Source organism: Telopea speciosissima, chromosome 1, assembly GCF_018873765.1.
Source record: "Telopea speciosissima isolate NSW1024214 ecotype Mountain lineage chromosome 1, Tspe_v1, whole genome shotgun sequence".
Classification (NCBI taxonomy): Eukaryota; Viridiplantae; Streptophyta; class Magnoliopsida; order Proteales; family Proteaceae; genus Telopea; species Telopea speciosissima.
In genome coordinates, this window is record NC_057916.1 from 76,166,609 (window position 1) to 76,182,985 (window position 16,377).

At 38.4% G+C, this 16,377-nt stretch overlaps 3 protein-coding genes across 3 annotated transcripts in view; 2 read left to right on the top strand and 1 right to left on the bottom strand.

Moving 5' to 3' along the window:
• The first annotated feature begins 274 nt into the window (after positions 1-274).
• LOC122643589 (5-amino-6-(5-phospho-D-ribitylamino)uracil phosphatase, chloroplastic-like) lies at positions 275-2,339 on the top strand. The gene has a single exon (XM_043837206.1). The coding sequence runs from the start codon at positions 870-872 to the stop codon at positions 2,010-2,012; it is 1,143 nt and encodes a 380-aa protein (XP_043693141.1). The 5' UTR covers positions 275-869; the 3' UTR covers positions 2,013-2,339.
• A 4,632-nt stretch (positions 2,340-6,971) lies between these two features.
• LOC122654734 lies at positions 6,972-9,049 on the top strand. Its single transcript, XM_043848961.1, has 7 exons — positions 6,972-7,203; positions 7,351-7,437; positions 7,594-7,809; positions 7,989-8,150; positions 8,286-8,339; positions 8,445-8,582; positions 8,672-9,049. The coding sequence occupies exons 1-7, from the start codon at positions 7,012-7,014 to the stop codon at positions 9,047-9,049; spliced, it is 1,227 nt and encodes a 408-aa protein (XP_043704896.1). The 5' UTR covers positions 6,972-7,011.
• Positions 9,050-10,618: 1,569 nt separating this feature from the next.
• Positions 10,619-16,377, bottom strand: part of LOC122648948 (DNA-directed RNA polymerase III subunit RPC3) — a 28,788-nt gene continuing 23,029 nt past the window's right edge. Inside the window, exons 9-14 of the mRNA XM_043842276.1 lie at positions 13,840-13,983; positions 13,659-13,696; positions 13,452-13,544; positions 13,238-13,321; positions 11,998-12,150; positions 10,619-10,953 (exon numbers count right to left, since the gene is read on the bottom strand). Coding sequence (XP_043698211.1) covers positions 10,819-10,953; positions 11,998-12,150; positions 13,238-13,321; positions 13,452-13,544; positions 13,659-13,696; positions 13,840-13,983 — 647 coding nt within the window. The 3' untranslated portion in view covers positions 10,619-10,818. The remainder of the gene's footprint in view (positions 10,954-11,997; positions 12,151-13,237; positions 13,322-13,451; positions 13,545-13,658; positions 13,697-13,839; positions 13,984-16,377) is intronic.

A 16,377-nucleotide genomic window follows, 5' to 3' on the forward strand; every position in this document is an offset into this window, starting at 1 on the left:
CTCCTCAGCCGGTACAGTGCCGGTGGTTTCGTGGTTGTTCTTGCAACATTACTTGCTTATAAGTTATAAGCCACAAAGCTCGAAGAAAGAGAGGCGAAACTCAAAATAGAGAGAGAGAAGCAGATTCATTTCATCCATTCGTCTTCCTTGGGATCCAATCTCTCAATTCCTTTGATATCTTCAACATTTCTCTCTGCTTGCCGTCTTCTCTGTGTTCTTCGGTAGGTTCTTCTTTCTCCTGGTTTTTTTTCTTGTTCCCCTCTTTTTTTTTTCCTCACTCCATTTCTCATTTAAGCAGAGCTTCGGTTTTTAGCTTCTCTGCATCTGGATTGTTTATAAATTTTATAATTAGATTTTTATTAAATTAAATTTTCTCTGTACCTGAATCTTCTAGTACTCCTTTCGAATTTTTTTTTTCTTGGGTGGAATTTCGAAAGTTGGTGGTGTTTGGTTCTGTGGAGCTTTCTGGATTAAAGGGTTTGAGGTATTTTGCGCTTCTTGGCTGGAAATGGAATTTTAATGATGGAAGTTTACCCTTAGATAATAAATGTTTTATTTTTCTGATTTTATATACTAATTTAATCCCCTCATACAAGTAACAGACTTTTCTTGCCAAAAAATTTGGTTTTTTTCCTCGTATATTTGTTTATGGGAACACATTGATGCGTGAATTGAGGAGATAATTGAGGAGATTGCGGGAGTGATTCGGAAACCCCAATTGCTAGGACTGGCTTCTCGGGGAACGAAGCTTTGTAACGGTCAAATTGATTGCTGGTTCAATTCAACGAGGTACTGAAATTGTATTTCTTTACCTGAAAGAGGGAAACTTTTCGTGAAGCTCGAGTTTGGGGGTTCCAATTTGGCATAAAATGGTGGATTCAATTGCGACGACCTCCCTTCTTGGCCACCGGCCTGTGTCTCAAGGCTCTCCTTTCAAGGATGGTTCCCACAGGCGAAGAATGTTTGACTTATGTCAGCTCCCTTGTGTAGATTTTTTGGGTCGACGAATTACTTACCCTTCTTCAACAACCTCAGGAGGTGATAGAATGGTGTCTCCGATTAAGGCCCTTGCAATGGAACTAACAAAAGAGGCTTATTCGCATTCCCCAAGGGAAGAGAGGATGTCCGGAGATTTGAATTACTGGACTGATACCAGCACACAACAGAAACCAGGCTTGTGGCCACCCCCAAATAAGGCAGATAATTCGTCAATACACAACCCGTTGCTACGACAGGAAAGAATGGGTTGTGGGTGGTTGGGTGCAATCTTTGAATGGGAAGGGGTGCTTATTGAAGATAATCCTGATCTTGATAAGCAGGCATGGTTGGTTCTGTCCGAAGAAGAAGGAAAATCCCCACCCCCAGCTTTCATACTTAAAAGAATAGAAGGAATGAAAAACGAGCAAGCAATCTCTGAAGTTCTCTGCTGGACGAGAGACCCAGGGCAGCTGAGAAGAATGGCTTTAAGAAAGGAAGAGATATATCAAGGTTTGCAAGGTGGGATTTATAGATTCCGGACAGGGTCACAAGAATTTGTTAATGCTTTGATGAATTACAAGATTCCAATGGCCTTGGTTTCAACCCGTCCAAGGAAAACTCTTGAGATTGCAATTGGAGCAATTGGAATTGAAGGTTTTTTCAGTGTGATTGTTGCAGCAGAGGATGTTCACAGGGGGAAGCCCGACCCTGAGATGTTTGTTTATGCTGCTCAGCTTCTCAACTTCATACCAGAGCGGTGCATCATATTTGGCAACTCCAATTCGACTTTGGAGGCTGCCCATGATGCTCACATGAAGTGTGTGGCAGTTGCAAGCAAGCACCCAGTGTATGAACTTGGAGCTGCAGACTTGGTGGTGAGGTGTCTCGATGAGCTCTCTATAGTTGACCTGAAGAACCTGGCTGATATTGAATTGACAGAATTTGGGTATGGAGAACCAGAGGTGGAGATGGAGGTGGAAAAAGATGATGACCCATATCCACCTACATCTGTGGCAACTGATGATTTCTGGTAAGGATGAAGAAGAAAATGTACAGATAGTTCTTTGTTCTACATCTGATTTATTTGTCTTTTTTTCTGTTTTTTATAGTGATCATGAGTAGGAGATTAGTCTCCCTTTGCTATGTATATTGGTTGTACTGTGTATAAAAAAAAACTGGGGAGGAAAAAATGGGGGGCGGGGCAAAGCAGTGGGTGGTCTACCCATTTATCATGTATCTACCATATATGCTATATCTGTTTCAAACTCAAAACCGTGATTGGCACATAATGCTCTTTCCATACTTAACATAATCTTTTTTTGGGTGGCTAATTGTAATAGGAAAATATAAGCTCTCACTTATTTGTAGGATTATTTGTCTGAGCGTTTAGTTGTATTCAGGGCTTTGTGTGAAATTGTATTGCATCTACTTTTCAGTTGTATTCAGGGCTTTGTGCGAAATTATATTGTATCTACTTTAATTCCTCACTTATTTGTAGGATTATTTGGCTGAGGGTTTAGTGGTATTCAAGGCTTTGAATTTATATTGTATCTACTTTAAGTCATTAACAATAAAATTGTTGCAACAGTATTTTTCTTTTGGTTGGGATGGGGTGGGCGGAGATATCGTTATTTCAAGTTACAGATAAGAATGAAAAAACATTTTCTACAGGTACCACCAAGGTACCAACCCCTATATTCCCTAGGGGCAAAGAAAATATGAAGTCACCCATTCATATTAAATGTTTTGAATCCACTTCTGCAGCTAAGATTGTTGTCCATCTCAACTAAGTTTGGTAATTGCTTCTTTGCTGAGCTTTGTCTGTACATTCTTTACAGCCTTTTTTCAGTGTTTGACTTGGAACTGGAACCATCATCAACGATGTGAATCTCTATATATTTTATTGCAATCTTGCCCTGTTGAACAATTTTACAAGTGATCTTCTGATGGAATCACTTTCAATACTTCAACCTTCACTGTATATTTTTGTCTGGAATGTTGTTTTTTCAGGTTTCCTTGTCTAATTTCAGCACATATTGTAGAGGTTTATGCAGGAATTATGTAACCACCTTGACTGAATTGAGGAATGAACCTGTCCTTTAAACTTAGATATGGCTGTGTATATTCTTCAGCTTTGACCCTTATTTTAGCTTATAACCTTAAGTTGGTGATAGTCGTAAAATTGGATACAGATGTTGTACATCTGCCTCATAGCCATTAGTAGAAACGTAGAAAACATTTGCAGTTCGCAAATTCATTTTTATCTAGATCTGCTCGTGATCTGCTCGTGATCCTGATCAACTTCCCTTCCCTAACCACCTGAGTGCTTAGTATACATAACCTTTTAACCCTTTGGCGTATGTTAATGACAAATTAGAGTAGGTGGCACTTTGGTTATCAGTTAGTTGCATGAGAACTTACTCGGGTTTGAACTATAGAGGGTCTGTATTGGTCTGTCTGTTTTCTCAAGAGAGTTTCTGATATCGCATAACTGCAAGATGAGGACTTTTCTTTTAAAAGTCATAACATGGGCTTCTGTAGAATTCAGAAGATCAAGTTTCTTTACATTACTTGGAGAAAGTCCATGACATGGCTGATGTGTAAGGTCTGGAGGGGCATGGCTTCAACACCACTCCTAGTGTTTGAAATGGAGATCCTTGACATTTAAGGCAGTGTTTGGTATGCATTCTTGGAATGCATTCTAGGTAGATTCCTCATTCTCGGGCGATAAAAATAGTTGTTTTTATCACCTGAGAATGCGAAATCTACCTAGAATGCATATCAAACACAGCCTTAATTTCTTCACTATGACCCCCCTTTTCAGCAAATATCTTAGCATTTTATCTGAATTGTGATGATAGATGCAGATTACCAACTGAAACCTCTCCTTCAAAAATGGTTACTCTCATTGTAGATTATAAAGTCTCCACTGCAGATGCTTGACGCCTTAATCTTTCATACTTACTGCAATATTATAAATGTTTGTAACTGAAGGATCTTCAAACTGGAACTCTACTGTGAGTTTGGCTACTTTGACAGTAAATTATTGGAGGATTATGTGGACAATTTAGACATAAAATTGGCAGAACTGTTTAATCTTCAAAATGGATCAATTGATTTTCAACTTTGGTTTTTCATTCTTCAAAAAGTGGGTAAAAAATAATAATATTATTGGGGACAGAGATCGTTCGCTACAATGCCAGTGTAGTTTCCCACCAATGAGGGGGTCGGGGGCGTTCAATGAGGGGAGAGAGTGTGGGTTCCACATACGAGATGTAAGTGGGCGGGCATGCATAGGAATTTGCACACCAGCATCCTAGGTTTCTTTTACCGTTTCTATTATTATTATTTTGGAGAAATGTTCTTCGAGTGGGATGCAGGGGTTACACCCAGACACATGAGGGGTGGAAGTGACACGCATGCCCCCATAAATGGTGGAAATTCTGCCCTCAATGTGCCAATGGGTGGGCCCTCATTGACTGCCGCATGTGGCATGGCCCCTACGTCCCACGCAGAGAAGATAGTAAGCTTGCAAATGTATGATGAGTAAAGAATCCAAGTTAGTACTATACTGTATGCGGTGTCTTTGTGTCTATTATGAATTATAATGCAAGCAATTGCAAGTTAATCCCAAGTCTCTTTTGAGGGCAGCAAAATGGTATCATAAATACGAGATGCAAAGATGTGCTGGCACACCCTACTCCGGCAGTTCAGAGAACATTTTCCCTAAGTAAGGGTTCAGTTCTCTTATGCTGCATACCACAGCTAATAGTGTATACCATGATACCATATGGCGCACAGTTGTAGGACCCCCAAAAACATAAATAAATAAAGAGAAGAGTCTCTGACAGGTTGTGTGGCCTTTGTACAAGCACTAGGCCAAAGGAAGTGCACACAAGAGACTAAAATTTGCAATTAGATGGACTCTTTGGGACTACACACCAGTTTCTCTTAAACTTGGGTGAATAAAAACTTGGTCCGAGTTTCCTTCAGCCACATTCCCATTCACCGAGACGGCTTTAGATGCATGTAGGGGTATCAAAGGGTATTTTTAAAAACATACTAAAACCTCTAAGGGGTTTGTGAACCTTAGGATGGTGGAGCAAAACTTACCTAAAAACTTTATCTTTATTTAAAACAAAAAGATACCTTCTTTCTCTGGACCATGTTTTCCTTCACCCACAATGAAGAGAGAGACTCTTAATCCACAACCTCAGGTTGTTGGATGGAACTCCTAGAATATTGACAAAGTCATTTTTGAGAATAATAATACACTAATATATTCGTCACCTTCTTTTACCACAATCTGCATATCTCTAGTATAAAAGATAAGGGATAAGAAAAAAATACATACACATCACAATTAGGGGACACCATTAGTAATTCTAAAATCGCGACCATGGAGATTTAATACCATGGAACATTAGTATAAAAAAAACACAAGAAAAAAAATATATACATCGTAATTAAGGGACCATTAGTAATTCTAAAATCGCGATCATGGAGATTTTATACCATGGAACATTAGTATAAAAGAAAACAAGAAAAAAAAAAAAATACATCGCAATTAAGGGACCATTAGTAATTCTAAAATCACAACCATGCAGATTTTATATCATTAGTATAAAAGACAAAAAAAAAAAAAAAAAAAAAAAAGGTATACATCGCAATTAGGGGATCACTAGTAATTCTAAAATTGCGACCATTGAGTGCAACTTCAATTAAACTCGCCCTAAAAGTAAAAGATATCCAAGGTTTTGTGGTAAGTTTGTGACCATTAAATTAACTAAAACACCCTTACATTGCAATCTATTCGCAATGCAGACTATATGGACAGCTAAGGGTATAAATTTTGAACCGAAACTTAAAACAAAATTGGAATATGCCGTTTAATACTGAGTCTACTTGAACTGAAACAAATCGGTTTGTTTTGGTCTAAAAATTTGGAATTTTTTCTCAGTTCGAGCCATTCCGGTTTCACACTTGAGACCGTTGAATCTAACCGAACTATTCATTTTCAAACTGAATAAAACATATTCTTTTTAAATGTTTTAGACAATGTGGATGATAAATTATATTCTTTTCTAATGTTTAGAAAACAAATGGTGTAATATGACCCTAGCAAATAAGGGTTTTTTGTTGTTGTTGTTGAAGATGTAAAAAGTAGACCCAAACACCTAAAGTATGACCCAAACTGAATACAAATGGATCAAAACCAAATAAAATAAACCAAAATCAAATCCTTTGGAAAAGTCTTTTATTTGGTTTCAATTACCACATGTTGCCTATTGATCCGAACCCAAAAACCAAAACCAAACTGAATGACACCAATCCTCGTATTAAAATCCTCTGTAGTACCGGTGGGGCGGCAGTGCACATCCGACGGCACAACAGAGGCCATGTGTACCATGTGTGTCACTTGGCCTCTGCTGTGCCGTCGGATGTGCATTGCCGCCCCGCTGGTACTGCAGAGGATCTTGGTCATCGATCCTCTACAGCCAGGCAACCTAACGGCCAGCGTGCGACCTCACACAGACAGGGGCGAAATGACCACTCACCCACTACCTGAACACCTTGCCCGGGTGGGGTCCACGCCCTGCCTGTGTGAGGCTGATCGGCTACCCGGCCGTAGAGGATCCCGATCCTACTTGTACTATTCTCGTAATCAATTTTGGCCAAAGCAATGCGAGATAGATATCCTCCCGAATTCTAGTTAGGAAACACAAAAAGGAAAAAATCAAATGAAACTGCTCTTTTCCTTAGTTTCCATCTCCAACAAAATCTCCATTTCTCTGAAAATTTAGATTGAGAGAGGTTAAGATTTGCCTACCAGAATATAAAATTTTCTACGAATCCATTGCGGAAGAAACTTGGCTAAATTAGTTCACCTCGGTTTGTACTGCTTGTACTGTGTAGACATTCTTTCCTTAACAACCTTTAATACCTTCCATGGTGTTTGTGTTCTTCTATAAAAGAAGAGTAGGCGAGACATCAGTCCATTAAGGCATATGAGCAGTGGGAAGAAGGGTAAGCATGAAAGGGGAGGTTTGGGGTTTGATGGGTCTAAGAGAGATCTCCCTACTGATCACTGCAACATCATTCTTGTTTCTCCTGTTGCCTAGTTATGGTGTAGAAGGAGAGATGGCTACTTTATCCAGAGAAGAAGATTTGGAACTGGACATACAACTCAAACTTCTCAACAAGCCTGCCATGAAAAGTATTCAGGTTTGTTTCTTTCTGTTAATGAATGTGAAAGATTTTGGCCTGTGAGTAGCCTGATGTAGAGATTTACAGGTACTTAAGCACCTTCTCCTTAATGGCTAGCTTTTAAGGATGAGTTCTCCCCAAGTCCCTAATAAGTTGTATCTGCAGACTGTACATGGCGAGATTTTCGATTGTGTTCATATCAATAAGCAGCCTGCATTTGATCATCCATTGCTTAAGAATCATACAATCCAGGCAAGTCATCCTCCTATTTTTGTCTCAAAATTTTAACTTTCAGTACCTGATCCTGCAAAGAAGTTATTTTGGGTCTTTCACTGGAGACATGGATCAAAAATCTATGATGGGTAATTACTAATGTTTTAGAGATGGACATGAAAAATTTCTGTACAGATGAGACCAAGTTTGTTCCCAAAAGGGATGATACATGGAGCTTCATTATCAAGGGTTAGGCATCCACAGATTAAGCTACACAGTGGGGGTTGCCCGCGAGGAACAGTCCCTATCAAGAGGACTACAAAGGAAGATCTTATAAGGGCTAGAATGATCTCCATGAAAACTAGTACTTCTAGTTCTCAGCTTCATTCACTTAATTACCCAGGTTATCATGTAAGCCCCATCTTTCATTGTTCTAATTCATGAAATTAAACTCCCCTGCCTTTCTTTTCTACTTATTTTCTTAGTTATCATGACAGATCAAGTGACATTAAATGTTTCCACTCTCCATTGTAGCTTAAGTTTAATTAATATCTGAAAAAAAAAATTCATTAACACTATCTCATTACCAGAGAGCAGGAATAACAACAACAGGAGACAATGTGTATTATGGGGCTAAAGCACACATCATTGTTTACAATCCACCAGTTTCAGGCCTTCAATATTCTCAAGCTTTGATGTGGATCTATAATGATGCTCCCAACCATGACAATTGTATTCAAGTAGGATGGATGGTAAGTCCTATTTCCTCCCTCCCTCCCTCCTTCCCTCTGAGATTTCATCTCTTCTGAAAAGAATATCACAAGCTCTGTTAAGATTGTCCTCTGTTCATTGTTTTTTGTTATCTGGATTAATGTTGAGATTTTCAGGTGGATCCATTAATTTTCGGGGACAAGGCAACTCGAATGTATGCACGATGGACAGTAAGATTAATCGTCTAATTTGATTTTCCAATACCTTTTTATCTTCACTAACGCAGTATAGTTTTTGTTCTTACTCTTCTTATGTAAATGCATTCACTTGGACAGGTACAGGGATCAGGTTGTTGGAATACTTTCTGCCCAGGTTTTGTTCAAGTTAATCCAGTTACTCCAGTTGGAAGCATCATAGATCCAGTTTCTACCTATAATGGTTCCCAGTATGAAATAATACCCATTGTGTTTCAGGTAAAACCAATTAGAGTTCTGGAAGGGAAGGGAAGAACTGTTCCTTGCTGGGGGGCTAATCTCTTTATTTTGTTCTGTTGTTGTGACAGGACCGACTGACTGGAAATTGGTGGCTATCATATAATGCACGCAACATAGTTGGATATTGGCCCAAGGCCTTATTTAATAGTTTAGATAGCTTTGCAACTGGAATAGCTTGGGGTGGATCAACTTACAAGCCCATGAATGAACCTAATAGCCCACCTATGGGAAGTGGACATTTCCCAGATGAAGGTTTTGGGCGTGCAAGCTTCATGGGAGGCATTCAAGTTGTGGATGAGAATGGCAGTTTTGTGGCTTTAAATGAATCTATCATTGCAAATTATACAGATAAAACAAATTGCTACAAGGTGGGTCTCAACAGTATGGACCAATTTGGATCTTATTCGTTTTATTATGGAGGCCCAGGTGGCTACTGTGGTTACTGATGCCAACAGCTCTCGTTGGTTGGTTTTTTTTTTTTTTTTTATTAGTTACACTACCCATGTACCCAATGTCGAACTTTTCAAATAAGGGTGACAAACTGTTCTTCTTTGAAGCTTTGAAGGGCATTGAGCCCCCTTTCTTTCTTTTCTTCTTTTCATTATCATTGTTAATTTATTCTATTATCTTAGCAAAGAGAACCTCATAGTATATCCCTAAATCATATTTTTGATTGCTTTATGGAGTCTCCCACACAGGGTTTTAAAACTAGGAATCGGGATCTAAATCGGGTCCGGCTAATTCTGATCTGATTCAATAAGATAAAATCTTCTTCTAAGCTTCGAAGCTCGTTGGAGAATGATAAGCTGTGTGAATCATCGATTTCATATTTTTGGGTGAGGAACAAGGTCCATGAAAACATTTTCTTTTATGAATGAAGTTGCTTGAATTCTCCGACAAATCTGAAGAGGGCAATGACATTAATTATCAGGGATGACTTACCTGACTTTCTTTGATGCTTCTCAAAAAGAAAATAAGCCCTAAACCAATTTCACGTATCTTGTTAATGAACAAAAGTTTCCTGCAAGCACAGTTGACAAGGTCTATTGCTAGTTGTAGTATAGAACCAGATCAATTTCCGCTTCACCCTTTTCGCTATGTGCTTCCCCCAATTTGCACACTAGCCAATCAGGCGGAAAAGACCAGAGGTGTGTTGGTCATTTTGCAGACGACTATGTATGAACACGGATAAAAAAGAAAAAATCCGAGTTTTCCTTCCTCCACTCACGGTGAATGGGATTCCATTCATCGCTGATGTCAGATGGGTGGGAGTGGGCATTACAAGGGTGTGTTGAGAAAATACTAAAAACCCTATATGGGTTTGTGAACCGTATGGGAGTGGATGATCTGTCCTCTATGGGTGGAAAAAACCTCTCCAAAAAGATAAGTTGCTGGAATACTTTCTTGCCCAGGTTTTGTATTAAGTTAATCCGGAGTTCCCAGTTGACATCATCCTAGACCCAGTTTTTACCTATACAATGGAAAGCGGTATGAGATGAGATTCCTCGTGTTTCAGGTTAAACCCAAGAGTTGTGCTACCAGGACTGCATCACTGATGAACCCAAAAGTCCGGCACAGCTACCTGAAAGTGTACGCTTCATGTACAGTTAAGTGATGACATCTGTCCCACATGCTGCCATTAAGAAGGCATAGAACAGCATTTATGAAAGCAAAAAAGACAGATGACATCACCTACAGGTACGGGTAGGTGATCCAGACGGAAGGCTTCGTCGAACACAATGGACAGGAGTGGGCAATCTTCTATACCGATCTAGTGGTTACAGAAATGTTAGGCACTTTGCCATTGCCACAGCTAAACGTTTTCTTCTTCCCCAGGGCCTCGGTGGATTAGACAGACGAAGACAAAGGCAACTGGCACCAACTGCTTATCAATAACTGATCTTGGCCATCATCAAGGGCCATGAAATTTTTTTCCTAGTGAAGGAAGATTGAACTTTGCAACAGATTTAAAAGGGCAATCCCATTGAAGCTTCACCAACAGACATTAGATCATCAAAAAAAAATTATATATCTGAAATAAATCACTGTACAGTTCCTACAAAAACCTGCTTCAGAAAAATGGAAGAAAATGGGATTGAGAAGATGCAGGAAAATAAGTGTGGGAGATTGAATTAGTTATGGTTCTAAATAGAAGAAATTAGACTGCTACCCTTCCTAGTTAAAGTCCAACATTACTACCATAAATATCATATATTTAGAAGTCATGGAATAGCAAGAGGGCGTCATCAAGTTTCATCAGGGATGATTCCAAGAGTATCTTGACTTTTCTTATGCGTTCAAATCTTTTCCCTTGGGCACCAACTCGCTTTTCTCGTGGAAGTTGCAGAATCTGCAGAAGTTACAACAGAATCAGGTTACAACTTTCAAAAAAAAAAAAATGAAGAGACTATGTACATCACTCGAACAATTTCAAACAAGCATTCTCTGATGGGCAAGGTTATATGGCTAGTCAGCAAACATGACTGTTAACAAAGGTCAGCCGAAGCAAATGATTCAACAGTTGTCTTGCATAAATCTACACCATGAGAGAGAGATTACATACTTTGCTTTTGTTCTCCTTGTGTATAGGAGAATACAAGTCATGGTGTTTCATTATTATGCATCGCGTACCTCCAATTCAGCCAAGGATAAAATAAAAAAGGTTCGATTATGATTATGGTTTTGAAAATATTTGAAGGAAAAGATTATGCAGTTTCTTATATGAGGTTGGATTAGAATGCTGCTGTCATGACAAGAATTAACATTGTAAACAAAAGCTTCAAACGTACAAACTTTTGATGCTTCTTGCTGGGTCTGTTTTAGTCTTAGGAACATATGCATCATGATTACAACACATTTATACTTGATACTAACCCATTACCACCAGTAAATACTTCACTTTATTAGCAACCTTTCCCCATTGGATTTTCAAGCCACATACACTCAGTGAAAGGACTAGTAAACGATAAAAATGAAGCCAACAGAAATAAAAGAGGGGCAAAAAAGAACAGCACTTATCATTAGGCAAAGGCAGCTGGTTCATAGGACGATGATGAACCTTGATTCAAATGATTGCAAATTCAAATTAGAAATTCATGCCCACCATGAAATTCAAAAACCAGAAGTATTGTGTTGACAACATGACCAGTTCAAGACTGATCTCAGGACCAGCTTAGCACTATACATCAGAATTAAACACCAAATAGAGCAGCAAACTGAAAGTTTAAGATGCCACCAACTATGATACAATTGGATTAACAGCTTTTACATTATGAAAAAAAAATCAGTGTCAAATGAATTAGATGAAAAATCATTGCAATTAACAAACATATGCAATCCAAAAGAATCAATTGAAAGGAAAATTGTACAAGAAGATTTTCAGTGAGTAGCAAACCTCGTGTTCTTTTTCAAGCTCATAAGCCACCCGTTGACTCAAATTTAAGGCAGCATGCCACATTTCATCTAATATATTTTCCCAAACAGAAATTTTGTTCACTTTCCACAACAGAAAAAGTAACGGCTTAGATCCTACATGTGAAGATATTCTCTGCAACAGGAGACCAGAATATCATGTATAAATTGAAAGAATCAAACCAAAAAAAAAGTATAAATTGAGAGCTAAGCACCAATGATTATGCATGTAGGACATAGTATGGCAGATATCAGGTAACCAATAATCAACAGTATGGATTAACTTATATTTCAAATGCCAATTGAACCAAATAAATTGCTTCAGAAACATGATAAATGTATTTTGAATAACAAAATTGTGGAACAGAATTTCTTTGAGAATGACAACAAATGCAGGCCCTTCTTGTGCCAGCTTATCCTCAGATGAAAGACACATCCAAACTACAATTGTTGTTTTCATGGTATGCGAGGGAAGGGGGAGAAATGGTTACACAATAGAAGGCCTACCCGTTATGTCTAATGGCCTTTAAAATCTGCCAAGGAAATTTAAGCAGAAGGTAACATTCAGGATGTAATAGAGTGAAAATATCTGAGGTAGGGTTGGTCAGAGAAGATCGTACACTTTAGAAGCATTGGATTAGGAACACTTTTTTTTTTTTATAAAAAACAGAAACATAAAGAAAATTGTAATTTCCCCTCTTTACACTATCATCATCATAATCATAATCAAGTGTTTATCGGTATATGCATTTAAGCAAAACTTCTTTATCTTACAGGGCTGATGGGAGCATATGACTGCAAAATTCTTGTAACAGGAAAATCAGAAGAGTTAAGGTTTGCAAACTGCTATTACATGCGCTTCAATAAAGATGAGGCAGTTCACTTATTTTGATATGAAGTGGCTGACGTGATGTTTTCAGCTGAAAATGATCCATCATATAACTGATTCATTTAAGCCCTGTAGAACTGTTGATGTTGAAGCTTCTTCCTTTCACCACAGCATGGGAGATACAGAATGAGAGAAATAGGAAGATCTCCAATTACAACAGCAGATACAGTCCAATATGGTGTTGTTTTATGTGATCTTTTTGTTAGACTTGGTATGTAATTCTAAATAGATTTCTGGTCCATATAGGCTATCTTTGAATGGTGATCTTGAGAAATAAAAACAGAAAAACAAAGCAAACCAAAACACCATTGTTTTTTCTTTCCCCAGAGTTTACCTCCAAATGCAAGAAGTTACCCTTCCAAAGATTACAAAGAATCTTGACTATTTCTTTCTTTTCTACAAATGTTGTATCTGCAATCTACAAGAAAAGAAAATAATTAATTGAATACTGCTAGACCAAGTTATCAACCTATGCATTTGATTATTTATATATTCAGGATGAACATAAATCAAATCCCAAAAACATCCAAGAGGTAACAAACTCTTACCTTGTCTGTCTCAGCTAAGCGACCAGTCTTTAAAAGAAATCTGAATACCCTATAGGCTTCTCGACCATATCTTTTCAGAACAATGGCTTCCACCTTCAGTATTCATTGGATGGTTAGACTCGCATTGGATGAAGAGATATTTTAATTTCTCAGTTTACTCGAAAAATGAAAACGAAAAAGAATAGAAGACATTTTTTAAAAAATTACCTCCTCATTTTGCGCACTTTCAATAATGCTCCTCAAATCTATACAAAGATCAATGCATCTCATTAATTGAATATGAGAAGATTTTTTTAACTACATTGAGACATAACAAACTAAAAACCTCAAGTACTGTTTATGATTTCCATGCCAAAGTAGAAGGCCTTGAAAACAAGAAAATTTGTACCAACGGTATATGAATCTTCAGCCACTCTTGTAGTGGGATCACAACCCAATTGACTGAGTGCAGCTCTAACACGTTCTAAGGTCATAGTACGACCTTTTGCACTTTTCATCACTTCTTCTAAAATAGTATCCATCGTCAAGGGGGCTGTAGAAGCACAATATGACCAAGATAACAAAACAAGAAAACCATCAAAATGGATGAACAAAATTCAATATCAACAATACAAATCCTCAAGGGTCAAAGAGAATCCTTCACGCATTAACAACCATGGATTTTTCTATAACATAACATATCTGATATCATTAGCTTTATAAAGTTGCCTCTATGCGCTAATTGCTTAGGAACTGTAACCTTTGTGTTTCCATTGACAATTATCTCATCTCTTAATATTTCTGCTACCAAAAAGCGGGGGAGGGGTGAGCAAATCTAGCTAGAAGAATATGAAACTGATGGAAATCGTTGGAAAAATTATGACTTGTGTCAATATGACCACAGCCTCCATTATTTATAATAGAAGAAGACAAACCTAGAACATTCTAATAAGATAAAATACCAAGATTAGCATATTTCAACACTCCCCCCTCAAGTTGGTGCATATATATCACGCATGCCCAACTTGGATACAATCGGATGAAACAGCTTACAATCTAAACCTTTAGCAAACACATCAGCTAACTGATCTCCAGTCTTAACAAACGGAACACAAACAACGCCTTGATCTAGTTTCTCTTTGATGAAGTGACCATCAATTTCAACATGTTTTGTCCGATCATGCTGCACAGGGTTATGTGCAATGCTGATTGCTAACTTACTATCACAATATAGCATCATAAGTAATGTTTCAGGCACACATAAATCCCATAGAAGACCATGCAGCCATAGTAGTTCACAAATACCTTGAGCCATGGCACGAAACTCAGCTTTGGCACTTGATCTAGGAACAACTACTTGTTTCTTTCTTCGCCAAGTAACAAGGTTTCCTCCCACATATGTGCAGTAACCGGAAGTAGATCTACGATAATCAGGATAGCCTGCCCAATTAGCATCAGTAAAAGCTTCAATACGTAGATGATCATGAGGGGAATACAGTACCCGGAAGACAACTTCGAAGTGAGTAGAATAGGGATCATGCATATATTGGCTAACTAAGCTAACAGCAAAAGCAATGTCAGACCAAGTATGAAAGATATATCAATTTCCCTACCAACCTCTTATATTGACCTTTGTCTACTGGTTCACCATCTTTACTCTTGAGATGAGTAATAGCATCAAGAGGAGTTATCAGTAGGACGACATCCGAGCATTCCCGTTTCAGAGAGAAGAGCAAGGGTGTACTTTCTTTGGGATTGGAAAATTCCTTTGCTGGAACAAGCAACTTCAATACCATGAAGTAACGTAACTTCCCCAAATCTTTAATTTCAAATTCTTTACCCTAGTAGGCCTTCAACCGGGTTACTTCTTCAGAATCACTACCAGTAACCACAATATCATCAACATACACGATCAATACTGTGATCTTATCACCTGACAGTTTGATGAACAGAGTATGATCAGCATTACTCTGTGTATAGCCAAATGACACCATGGCTTTATGAAATCTCCCAAACAAGCTTTGGGCAATTGTTTCAGTCCATATAACACCTGCTTCAATTTGCAAAATTTGCCCTGTGTCTTCTAGCAAGAGAAACCAAGAGGTATTTCCATATATACCTCTTCTTCAAGCTCACCATGGAGAAACGCATTCTTCACATCAAGCTGTTGCAGACTTGCAGTTCCCACCCTAAGTTAACTGCGCAAGAGATAATAACTCTAATGGTATTCACTTTTGCCATGGGAACAAATGTCTTCTGGTAGTCGACCCCATAAGTCTGGGTAAATCCTCTGGCAACTAGCCTAGCCTTGTATCTTACAACTCATAGGTCTCTTATTTGGAGGAAGAGTCACCAACTCCCAGGTATCATTTTTTCTAAGTGCGTTCATCTCCTTAAGCATAACCTCTTTCCTTAGAGGATCTGCAAGTGCTTCCTACCTACTCTGAAGAACAGAAACCAAAGACAAGGAGGATACAAATACATATAGGAAAAAGAAAGAGAGTCATAAGACAAAACATGAGATATGGGATGTTGAGTGCAAGATCTTACTCCTTTTCGAAGTGTAATGGGTAAATCAAGAGACGGATCAATAAGACTAGGAGCAAGAAGAGTATTACCAGATGGAGTAGAACCTGGATTAGGAGATGGCGTTTGGATGGGTAGAGTTATTGTGGAAGGAGGCAGAATGGTGGTATCAACCTGTTGTTTTCAAGAATAGACCCGTAGAGCCGGTTGATGTTGTGGTTGTGTAGACTCTAACTGTAACTCCCTCGAATCAAAGTATCTTCCATCTTAACATCTATGGGACTATCAAGAGAACTCAATGGCAATGTAAGCACATCTTCATCAATACTAGATTCCCCCTAAAGAGGTGCCAAGGAAGGATAATAGGCCACAGATTCTTGAAAAATGACATCCATAGTAACAAATACATGCCTAGTAGGAG